General features: G+C 42.2%; 1 protein-coding gene and 1 long non-coding RNA gene across 4 annotated transcripts; one reads left to right on the top strand and one right to left on the bottom strand.

The window, feature by feature from the left end:
• Positions 1-590: 590 nt before the first annotated feature.
• Positions 591-1953, top strand: LOC121309951. 3 transcript variants are annotated; one of them, XR_005948717.1, is made up of 6 exons: positions 591-756; positions 891-943; positions 1013-1277; positions 1365-1470; positions 1598-1650; positions 1833-1953. It is a non-coding gene; the product is annotated as an uncharacterized LOC121309951 (long non-coding RNA). The 3 variants fall into 3 exon arrangements; XR_005948715.1 differs by having other exon boundaries at positions 591-809; XR_005948716.1 differs by lacking the exon at positions 1833-1953 and adding an exon at positions 1731-1785 and having other exon boundaries at positions 591-809.
• Positions 1954-2058: 105 nt separating this feature from the next.
• Positions 2059-7503, bottom strand: LOC121309949 (ubiquilin-4-like). The gene is made up of 3 exons (XM_041243146.1): positions 7325-7503; positions 3412-3563; positions 2059-2263 (listed from the first exon to the last, which is right to left on the bottom strand). The coding sequence occupies exons 1-3, from the start codon at positions 7466-7468 to the stop codon at positions 2074-2076; spliced, it is 486 nt and encodes a 161-aa protein (XP_041099080.1). The 5' UTR covers positions 7469-7503; the 3' UTR covers positions 2059-2073.
• Between the last annotated feature and the right edge of the window lie 4612 nt (positions 7504-12115).

Below are 12115 nucleotides of genomic sequence, written 5' to 3'. Positions count from 1 at the left end.
AGTGAATTACATACCGCTTTGTAGTTTTCCCAAATACTGAGAAATTGAAAAATGTGACATTTCAAAATCTAACATGAATTTCATGAAATACTGTACTACTATTATGACTTCCGGAAGACTTTTGCAATATTATTTTGTAGTGTCTTTGATTACAAGATGTTAAACAAGATACATTATATTCATATCGTTTTGTTTTTTGTTTAATTATTATCTCAATCCTAAAATAGCTGTATACCGGGTCTGTGAAAATAAATTTAGGGAGGCAAACGAGACTCCTACTGCATTGCAGTTTAACACATTCCAGGTTTTAACATGAGCTACAGTGTACAGGTAACAAGCTCAGGTGTGTCTTGTTAGACTCTTAGTAAAACCAGGAATGGATCACACTGCTATGCAATAGGAGGTGTATTTCCATTACTGCATTGCACTATTAAGTAGAAAATATATATCAGAGATATTTCATAGGTTACTCAATGAACGTACGTACATGGAGTACTGTAATTATTCCACGTACGAGGCTGTCCAAATAACCAACGACATGTTCATGCGTGAAATAATTCAGGGTGTAATGATCCCCTGTGTGTGCATTAATCGCTTGGTCTTGGGTTGGTCTAGCTCCGGCAGGGACAGGATCACTGACCAGGGAGAAGGTGAAGGGGTTCGTTTAGCTCCGGCAGGGACAGGATCACTGACCAGGGAGAAGGTGAAGGGGTTCGTTTAGCTCCGGCAGGGACAGGATCACTGACCAGGGAGAAGGTGAAGGGGTTCGTTTAGCTCCGGCAGGGACAGGATCACTGACCAGGGAGAAGGTGAAGGGGTTCGTTTCCGGCAGGGACAGGATCACTGACCAGGGAGCTCCGGCAGGGACAGGATCACTGACCAGGGAGAAGGTGAAGGGGTTCGTTTAGCTCCGGCAGGGACAGGATCACTGACCAGGGAGAAGGTGAAGGGGTTCGTTTAGCTCCGGCAGGGACAGGATCACTGATGAACTGACCAGGGAGAAGGGGAGAAGGTGAAGGGGTTCGTTTAGCTCCGGCAGGGACAGGATCACTGACCAGGGAGAAGGTGAAGGGGTTCGTTTAGCTCCGGCAGGGACAGGATCACTGACCAGGGAGAAGGTGAAGGGGTTCGTTTAGCTCCGGCAGGGACAGGATCACTGACCAGGGAGAAGGTGAAGGGGTTCGTTTAGCTCCGGCAGGGACAGGATCACTGACCAGGGAGAAGGTGAAGGGGTTCGTTTAGCTCCGGCAGGGACAGGATCACTGACCAGGGAGAAGGTGAAGGGGTTCGTTTAGCTCCGGCAGGGACAGTTTGAACGGGTTCGTTTAGCTCCGGCAGGGACAGGATCACTGACCAGGGAGAAGGTGAAGGGGTTCGTTTAGCTCCGGCAGGGACAGGATCACTGACCAGGGAGAAGGTGAAGGGGTTCGTTTAGCTCCGGCAGGGACAGGATCACTGACCAGGGAGAAGGTGAAGGGGTTCGTTTAGCTCCGGCAGGGACAGGATCACTGACCAGGGAGGGACAGGATCACTGACCAAGGTTCGAAGGGGTTGACGTTTAGCTCCGGCAGGGACAGGATCACTGACCAGGGAGAAGGTGAAGGGGTTCGTTTAGCTCCGGCAGGGACAGGATCACTGACCAGGGAGAAGGTGAAGGGGTTCGTTTAGCTCCGGCCAGGGAAGGGGTTCGTTTAGCTCCGGCAGGGACAGGATCACTGACCAGGGAGAAGGTGAAGGGGTTCGTTTAGCTCCGGCAGGGACAGGATCACTGACCAGGGAGAAGGGGGGTTCGTTTAGCTCCGGCAGGGACAGGATCACTGACCAGGGAGAAGGTGAAGGGGTTCGTTTAGCTCCGGCAGGGACAGGATCACTGACCAGGGAGAAGGTGAAGGGGTTCGTTTAGCTCCGGCAGGGACAGGATCACTGACCAGGGAGACGGTGAAGGGGTTCGTTTAGTTCCGGCAGGGACAGGATCACTGACCAGGGAGAAGGTGAAGGGGTTCGTTTAGCTCCGGCAGGGACAGGATCACTGACCAGGGGGAATGTGAAGGGGTTTGTTTAGCTCCGGCATGCTCACTTACTTAGTATAGAGGGAGGCTGTGCGGGCCCGGTCCCAGCCTCAGGGCCCCCAGCGCTAGTGGAGCTGGCTGTGGTGGTGGAGGCTGGGTTAGGGCTGGCAGGGCTGGGGCTGCTGCTGCTGCTCACCAGGGGGGCAGAGGAGCTGGAGGAGGTGGAGGGCTGCGAGGAGGAGCCATCTGCAGTCCTGGAGGGGAAACACAACACACCCCTCAGCACTCTGTACTGGACTGCTGCGAAGAACCTCTTATCCTGTTGTCTTATTAACATTATTGAAGTTCAAATTATGTGGCTATTCCAGGGTTTCTCTCCATTATGTTTCACACTTACATACTTGTACATATTTAACAAATCGCTTTTCAAACTGTCAACGAAACTCAATTCTTATTCTATACATATTAATATACATCACGGTCACCCACTGACAGATCTTATTTTTTTATCTACAGACGTGGCAATGGGGGACGGATGTTACTGGCATGCTTGCTTTAATAACATTATCCTTTTCTATCCCGCTGCGTACAGTACTGACTGCTTTAGGTCTCAAACACTAAATGAAATCAAATCCAGACATCGGGGTTGAGCTCCTGCAGCATGCACAGACTGTCCCCATACCCTACACTGCAGCATCACGTGACCCAAGTTAACTAGGGAAGATACTGTGGGGGCCAAATCAAAAAGAAAGCTAGGGCCTAGTTCTCACTCATCGATCCCATTAAAAATGTTTCAACATCAACTGAAACTTTCTCCCTTGGCAGTAGCCTCTCTCATCTACCCTTTTTCTCAGCGCAATAAAGCCATTTACAATAAAAGTAAGATTTCCTCGTCCAGTCGAACTACCGTTCAAATTAAAGTCCCATTTTAGACAAACAGGTGCAGTCGTGCTTACTCTTAAAACCATTTTGAAGCAGTTTCAGCCATATCCTGTGGGCTTTTATTGGAAGATACCTCTCCAAAAGAAGAGTGGCATGTCTAAGTCCTGGTACGTACAGTTAGGCTGAAAACACCCCTGCAAGGAGTGTCTTACATTATATTGTAGCTTTCAGAACACCAATACTACACTACAAGTGACACATTTGTAATAAATGTACTTTCAGCATACAAAATAACAAAAGCTAAAAAACATTGCAATTAAAAGCAGCACAGATGGAAACTTCGCTTTTTTTTTTTTTTAAATAGAAAATTTGACCTCTAGAAACTTGCAAACCAACTGCTTTTCTGGACCCTGTTTGTGAGGCTCCCTTCCAGGTTTCAGGGTGTTTTGTGGGTGCTCCCTTGCACGTGCTAGCCTCCACCAGCAGCACGCCAATCCCTTTGGGGAAGCCGACTACTCACTTCTGTGCAGTCTTGATGACCAGGTGGACAGTCAAGCCGTCCTTGATGCCGTGCTGGTTCAGAGTGTCCCCGTCTTTCAGGATTTTCCCAGCGAAGATCAGCACCAGCTGGTCCTGCTTGGCTTTGAACCTCCGCGAGATCTCCTCTTTAAACTGGAAGCACAAAACGAGCCCTCGTTAGCTCCGATTTAAAAACGGTACTGGCTCCCGTCGGACCGAGCGGAGCGCACAGGGGTCACTCGTGTGGATAGGTATGAGAGCTGGAATACGCTTTCAAATATTCAAACAAATACTGCTTCAGATGTGTTCGGTGGCCATGTTCGTGATCGTTCATGTAACAGAATTTATAAACGGCTGCATCAAACTTCTACTTCTAAATTTCTGCATCTATTTAAAAACAAAAGAATATTTTAACACATCATCCCAACACTATTCTGTACCCTCAAACATCACTATTCTGTACCTCAAACTACTAACCCACTTGAGCTGGAATGACCCCACTACAGCCAGCCTGGACTCTGCACTTCATTGGGGAAAAACATGACTGCCAGCAAAAGGATGCCAGCCATCATTACAGTGCGTGCGCCAGCTTGCTCGTTTAGATGGTTAGCAGGTATATGGGACGCTTCTATTTAAGGATACTCATATTAACATGCAAGGCGGCAGGAATTGAGTAACTCCACACTGAAAACAGTGTTTCTCACGCGTCTGGCATCACAGAACGCGATCAGCACCAGTCTTGGACTGCCTAGTGTTACCTTAAGGCAGTCCAAGATTAGGGTTACTCTCGGTCTGTGAAACCAGCAGATTCAGTAACCAATAAAGAACGTACCATAATAGCAAAAGTGCTGGGGCAAATATCAGAACGCACATTTTTTTTTTGTATTCAACAGGCAAAAAACACTTTATCAGTGTAAGATTTTCTATATATTGTCGCGGAGGCTGGATTTACGGTGCTGGAGCCACTGCTCGCTTCCCCTTGCTTGCCACTGTCACTGCTGCGAGTGTCGGGCGTGTCCTAGCAGACACGGAGCAGTAGGGGGCGTTCTCCTGGTGCGCTCTGACTGGCAGCTAAGATCGGCCCCAGACGCTGGCGAGTGTTGCTGTTCACTATTTGCTAAATAAAATAACTATTTTGGCCCGATTCTGTCTGCAACATGATACAGGTCACACTCACAGAAGAAAGTACTCCTCGTTATCAACGTTTTAATTCTCTTGCATAATGCAATCCTTGTTTTTGTTGAGTGGAATGCAAAAAGAGAGAAATAAAATTGAGTAAATGTTTTTTCTTTGCAAAACGCCCCACCCCCTTTTCACATTTATTTTAAGCGTTCATTCAAGTTAAAAACTAATGTTATTACTTTATGAAAACGTGTCTATGGCCACTTTGTTTATAGCGCAGACACAACAATGGCAGGGATTATTTTTTTTTAAAAATGCACCTTCTGCTTTGTTTTTAAATACACACACAGTTTAACTACTGTACTGCTTTCTTTGTTTTGTAGTTAATTCACGAGGGTAAATTAAGTCCTTTCTTATTTCTGGGCTATTTTTCAACTTTAATACAGTGTTATACATTGTGGCGAACAGCGGTTCCTGCAGACAGGGGCTTCCCACAGGTGGCGGTGGGATGCGAACCCGGAGCCTCCCGCACTGAAGCACAGCGCCAACACCACTGTACAGAAGTGCTGGCTCCCTTGCAGGATCTGGTACGTGGCTTATGTCTTCACATTTAATTGTGTCACCTACCAGCCCTGACCCGTACCCCTGTGCGGGGGATAACATTTTGAAAATGAGCGAATACCCGAACAGGAAAACTCCATGCTCGTCCCAGCACTGCAACATACTTAACGAGTAATGACAGCACAGTTTAGATCACATTTTACACAACAGCAGCAGCAAGCTAATCTGACACATGCACTATATTTAAAAGTTCACACAATTTTAGTGGTGATGGCGTTATCTAAACAGAAGAATATTTAGCTAAACAGTCTCTGACTTGCTAGTAATCAGGTACTCATGTCTCACAATAGCGCAGATGCTGGGATTTCCTCCAACAGCAGCACACCTTCTGCACGTCAGCATGTTGTCTTATTGCACAGTGAAAAACACCCCCTCCGTATCCAACACCTTGATGAGAATGTGCAGACAGTTAAGAAGTTAACGCCTGCCCTGCCCTCATTTCTAAGTATCAACTTCCACTACCTAATATCATTAAAACAAAACTACAAAGATTGAATATCAATCAGACAGTCGTGGGACACATTTTTGTTAAAGTATCACGACCATCTGTAGCGGTACAACATTTGTATTGAAATGGTAATTTTTACAGTGCAGCCGGCACATTTAACTCTGGACCATGCTTGGGAAGTATAAGCCCCATTCACAAAACTAAGGGCAATTTTAAGCACACTTATTTCTTGTTTAGTACATTATGTTTGAAGTTCGTTAAAGCACTGGCCCGTTTTTCAATTGTTTGAGAGAGTTAGTTACCCTCTATTTTTAAAGCATTATTTTAAAAGACTTTCCCTTAAAGGTTTTAGAAAACGGCCCTTTATAAACAAATAGTTTCTGAGATATTTGGCAATCCAAGGAAGTGGATTATGGGTGCCATTGTGCCCTGACAAATACATTACTCATCCAGAACGAGGTAACCCTTGCACCCTCAACCTCAATCTGCAGCATCACAGATCAATGACTCATGTACTTATTCATGTGTCACTATTCTACTTGTAACCAACAGTGACTGAGCTTGCAATCTGATTAGGATTTTTTTTTTTTTAACTGATCGTCAAAATTAAAGGAGGATTGTTACCCAGTCATGCTTCTGTTGTCCTGTCTCTTAAGAACAAAGACTCCAGGGCTCACACTTGTTATTAAGTACTTACCAGCTCTAAGTTTGTTCATGGATAGATCTTAGCAGAGTATTCTTAAACCAGTAACACATGCCATTCATCTTTGCGATTAGGGTTATCCTTATTACTGGTTAACTATAACCTAACTCTGGGTTCTAACGGTGGGTAGGAGATTTGTCTATGATGGTATGAAACTGTTTTCTGTTGCAGGTTATTGAAAATTGTACCGGGGAAAACGACGACAGCCTTGTCAGCCTTGTCATATGAACTGGAAATGTTGTTCGGGTAGGTCATCCAAAACGCCGGTATTGTAAATCACCCCTTTTGTTAAGAAAATAAAAAAACCTTTCAGAGAGATTACCTCTCTACAGTACTAACCTCTAGAGGGGATCACATTTTTTTGACAAGCAATATTTTGCTCTCTTGTATAACGAACAGAGTTGGATTTTATGGAAGCGGGCTTGAATCGCAGAATTATTTATATATTAATGTACAGAATTAGAATTGCCATTTGCCACATTGGTTACGTCTCCCACATGCTATTGAAAATGCATTTCTTTGCTAGAAAGTGGAGATCATCACTCATCGGCATTCTTAAATGTAATCTAATCAAAGAATAACCCCACTACGAGGGGTTGTGCATAACCCTAGTATAATCCAATACCCGCACAGCACGCTGAATCAAAACGCCTCCTCGTTATAATTAAACCATTTGCAACAGTGAAAAAAAAAGAAGATAACAGCGACGTTTCACAAGATTACCGCGCAGCTACTTCCTAAAAACACTAAAACGCTCAGTTTGATTGAAAGATTTAACACGATTAGAAATTCGTGTACTGCACGCACACGTCCATTCGGAACGCCGGTGGCTGCCGTACCGGTACACGTACACGTCCCCGTCACAAACGCCACTTTTTTCATGCCCATTTTGCTATCTGGAGAATTATTCAGTCAATTCTGTTTTGAAATGTTAATAAAACGCTGCAATGAGCGCCCCCCCCCCCATGCCTCCGGACAGACACACGCGTCCCTCGCCGATTTAAACCCATTTCCGCTCACCTGCGTAACGGAGGCGTCCTCCCGGATCGCAATCTCCTCTTTATCTTTGGGGGTTTTCACCGTGACCCTGATAGTGCTCCCCTCCGAGGCGCTGTTTGGGTTATTGTTGTTGTTAACGGGCTCTGCCCTGCCGCTGTCCGCCATCTCTACTCCTCCTGTAATCACTGAGTCACCGACAAGGACCGCGGCGCCGGCAAGAGGCGATCAACCCGCCGTGAGCCCGGGCGACCGGAGCCAGCGGAGCCACTGGCGGAGCCCGGCGGCCGGGAGGTGTTACTGCAAGCTACGGGAAACGGGAGAAATTCGGGAGCTACAAACTTTATAACATTACCGTGTGTGTGTTTTTTTTTTTTTTTTTTTTTTTTTTTTTGTTTTGTAGCGCTTATTTATGCGTTTGTAATATGCGTTAAATATTAAATGTAAGGAGATGTAGGGTTTTTGGCTGCTTTAAAAAAAAAAAACTCAGATTGACTACTTCTTCAGCATTTTCACAAAAAAAAAAAAAAAAAAAAACATTGTTAGCTCTGTTAAGTTTTAGGATTGTAGTTTGTGATAGAAGTTCCTGATGTTGTCTGCATTGCATCACAAGGATGGCTGACTGAATCGTACAGTTGTGCAGGAATAGGGACACTGTGATTGGTGTACCATCAGTAGTATAATACAGTAAACAGACCCTTTTTTTCTTTATTTTTTGGCTTCATTTGGCTATTATCGGGCTCACTCTGCCATTGAAAGGTTTTCTCGGGTTTTTTTCCTGAGAAAAACCGACTAGAGACCTGTCTTTTTGACGATGTCCGACAGGGTCCAACATCGGGCTGGAAAGGGGAAATTATAATGTCGGATCTGGTCCAACATAGAACCGCAAAGGGTTAAACATCCCAAATAGAAAAGCTGGCTAAAAACTGTCCCCTTTATAAAACTGTAATTCTGTCTATGGCTATTCCATGATTATTAACCATCTATAACGCTTTATTAATACCTTATAACATTGTTATTAAGCATCTATTATATATTTATAGAACGTTTATAAAACATTAATAAGCAGCACTTCAACATAGCGTTACCGACTTTTCCTGATTTATTGACTAAAAAGGGCAACAGATGAAACAAACAAGGAACACCCTATGTTAAGTTGATAAAAGGTAATATATAGAAGGCGCTCAAACTTCTGCTCCCTAATAGTAGCTCCACAATAATCCAAGAAAATAAATGGTACAAAATAACCCTACCTGTACATTGTCGTGTAGTCAATCACGTTACAATGTACTGCACGCAAAATCATCAGTAATGTTTCCTTGCTTTTTATTGATCCGGTGAGGTTTGATTCGCTTAATTAAAGAAAATACCCTTTTCTCCAGAGAAGAGAACTCGCCAGTGTTTTGGCACAGGTGTCACCTATGGTATATTTCTGTACCCTATAGAATTCTGTACCCTTGACGATTCCCCGCCGGTACACCTGCGTTTTTACAAAGATCGCGGATGTGAGAGCTTGAAGTTTCAAAACATATTTACATGTAAAAAAACAAACAAACAAGAAAACACACAAATAACAAACTCACACACTATAGCTATCCATGCCACGTTGTTACACACAAACGGTTTGATTGATATTGGAGAAACACAGGTGATTTTCTAGTTAGGCATAATTTAATGTGTCTATTCCTTAATTATGCTTTTGATCAGTTTATCTGGAGCGGATGCAACCAAATAGCATCAGATAGCTACTGTTATTGTACAACTATACAGCGGCACCATCTAGTGCACAGCAGAGCATTGCCAGCAAAACTAGAAGAAAGATGCTTCTGCTGGCTGTCCATCTAATATGAACGTCTCGGCGTCCACAAAAATAATAATTGCTGGAAAAAAGTATGCCACCGGATTAAAAATAAATCAAATCCAATTAAACAAAGAAGTCTAGAAAAAAAAAATGTGTGCCTGAAGTCCGTCTGTCATTTAAAACGGCAGGCCTTTAATTTAGTTTGGCATTTTGAAATACCTGAACCGTTTCCATGGAGTTTGCTGGTTAGTGTGTCTGCAATGTATGATGTATTATCTGTGGTTGTAGTGACATTTAGAAATGTACAGCTATTTAAAAAAAAACACAAACAAAAAAACACTTCACATTTAAGATTAAACTTCCGGAGGTGACAGAAATATTTCCATACAACTTCACAAATGCGTGGGCATGCATCGTCCGAGAAAGTATGGGCGTCAAAACTGTGAATACACCAACTTAACCACGCTGTCATAAAAGCATTCACGAGTAGACATCATGGTAATTGCTGCTAGGCCTATTGTTTCTAGGCTTGTAGTATTGGTATAGCACAGTCTGTATATCGGTACCACAAATTCGTTGGCAAATATGTTCTGTTAACGAATAAAATAATAACATGAATATACCGGTATGTAGTGTAGCCTTTGTGAAATATTTTAATAAAAAAATATAGAGACCTACGGGTAAAACGTCAATCCACTGTATTTTACCGTAATGTGTTGTGTTGTTTGTTTGTTTTTTTTTAAAGTCAATTTATAATTTCCAAGGTTTGTTTTATTAACACTTGGCGTTTGTTTATCGTGTTTTTGTGTTGCCATCAGTTCTTTTTAGTTTGTTTTGTAGCGGGAAGCACAGCGAGATACCTTTTCCTGTGCTGGCTCGCCTGAGCCTCGTCTATATGCACCGGGGCTGGTCTCTCGGCACTGCCCTTCACCTCACACAGACCACACGGGAAACGAGACTGATAAGAGCCGAGCGTCAGGTCTCTGAAACGAACATTACCGTTCCCAGCATCCGGCATGATGGGGCCAGACTTCATTATTGTGTCTTTAATTCTGAAAGGTATGATACATTCCTAAACGTGTGCTATTATAACGTCCTTATACGACCATATATATATATATATATATATATATATATATATATATATATATATATATATATATATATATATATATATATATATATAATGTACATTACGCCTCTCTAATTACGGTGCATTGACATACTTAGTAAATACACCAAGTGCATTACAATGCACAACGTGTAAATCCTTACTTAAGTACACAGGTGCAGTGTTAGGGTTAGGGATAGGGATAGGGTTAGGGTTATATGGTGCACAAAGATTTACACATGAAGTACATTGTAATTATGTATAAGTACCCATGTATTTACTATATACACCCACAGTGGAGTCGCTGAATGTCGTGTTGCCTTGTTTTCTAACTGCAGAAACGCGCAACACGGGGATCCTGGTTTGTTTGAATATATTCTGTATTTAACTGAACTGTATTTTTGCTTCAAAATAAGAAGGATTTTAGACCTGTATCCGAGTCTCATTTCAAATCTACGCTTTAAAAAAAAATAAAAATAAGGAAAGTTTAAGACTTTTTTTCATTTTAAAAGCACATCGTATTTTGTTCTGTGGAATATTTTAATATGTATTCTGAATATTCAAATATTTAGCTATTATTAATTATTATTTAATTAAAACACAACAATTTTAAGACAAATAAAAGCAAAACATTTAGACCATTGGCTTTAGACTACTTTTTATTTACGGTTTTGAAATAGTTTCTAATAAAGTAATTATGTTTTTAATAGCGAAGACTTTCATATTCCGAAATACGTATGATTTATTAGAAAATGATCAAATAAATAATAGATGTATCTTTATAATAAACAAACGCAAACCAATCTATGTTGGCTGTATTTATATAAATCCCTTATTCTGAGTGCGAGAGCTGCAGGGCGCACGTGTATTTCTTGTTTGGCTGCAGTTCGGACCCGTGTTTGTTGCTTCGTGTTGAGTTTATAACTTGTGAACTGAAACGCAATACAGAGTAGTGATGATAATGTTATTATTGTAGTGTTTGGAAATATATATGTAATTATACTTGCTTGCCTGAGATTCAGGTCGAATTCCTAAACACACGGGGTCCTGTTCTCATCGCACCCTGAAGAGCGGTGCAGGTTGCTTTTGAAGCCGGGACACGTTTTGTCAAGCAGTTTGCTTCTTGTAAGAGACACACCATTGTGCAGTTTGAGCAGCTTTGCGAGTCACACTCCTGCACAGGAAGCATAACTCAGAGTGGACGGGACGCGGTACACAGAGTATAGAATTACAAATACCATCGTTAAACATGAGCACCGCGTTGAACTAGTTAACAAAAAATATCTCATTAAAAAAAAAAAAAAACTGAAACATTTACAGTGGGGAAAATTAAATAATAATAAACAAAAACTTTTTTTTTTTTAGAAAAATAGATGTTCTTTCTTTCTTTCTTTCTTTCTTTTTCTTTCTTTCTTTCTTTCTTTCTTTCTTTCTTTCTTTCTTTTAATTAACAAAAATCGTTATTGCCACTCTGCCCGCCTGCATTTGTCTCGTCTAGCTCTTGTAAGCGAATCACTCTGGGACCTACCTAGGGGTCCACTATGTATTTTGCCAACGGATCCACGCTGCAAGGAAGAAGTGAGTAAAAATAATCTGTGGGGTTAAAAATGACAGAAAACGCAGTTCTTTATCGTGTTGTTGTTTTTTTTTTTTTCTGCAAAAGTACATTTACAGCAAAAATGCTGTGAACTGTGGCATTTAAAGAAAGTTCTTCTCATTGACTCTCACTATTTTTTTATAGGTATGTGTGGACAACATTTGAGAAACTGTCCCCACAAAGACAGTAACTCCTGACAAACGACGTCGTGGGGACGAGCCCACTTTGTAAAACACCGTTTTAAGAACTAATTACCCCCTTAAAAATAAATAAATAAACAAAGTGGCAAAGTATTTGTTGTCGACT

Source organism: Polyodon spathula, unplaced genomic scaffold (genome assembly GCF_017654505.1).
Source record: "Polyodon spathula isolate WHYD16114869_AA unplaced genomic scaffold, ASM1765450v1 scaffolds_1590, whole genome shotgun sequence".
NCBI classification, from domain to species: Eukaryota; Metazoa; Chordata; class Actinopteri; order Acipenseriformes; family Polyodontidae; genus Polyodon; species Polyodon spathula.
Note: the sequence above shows the minus strand (reverse complement) of the source record. Positions and strands in the feature narration are given on the sequence as shown.

Excerpts from the sequence above, each read along its gene's own strand:
- LOC121309949 (XM_041243146.1), bottom strand. The coding sequence starts at position 7,468 with ATGGCGGACAGCGGCAGGGCAGAGCCCGTTAACAACAACAATAACCCA. Across the intron at positions 3,564-7,324 it reads AGGACGCCTCCGTTACGCAG|TTTAAAGAGGAGATCTCGCG; the intron begins GTGAGCGGAAAT and ends TTGTGCTTCCAG. Across the intron at positions 2,264-3,411 it reads GTCATCAAGACTGCACAGAA|GACTGCAGATGGCTCCTCCT; the intron begins GTGAGTAGTCGG and ends TTTCCCCTCCAG.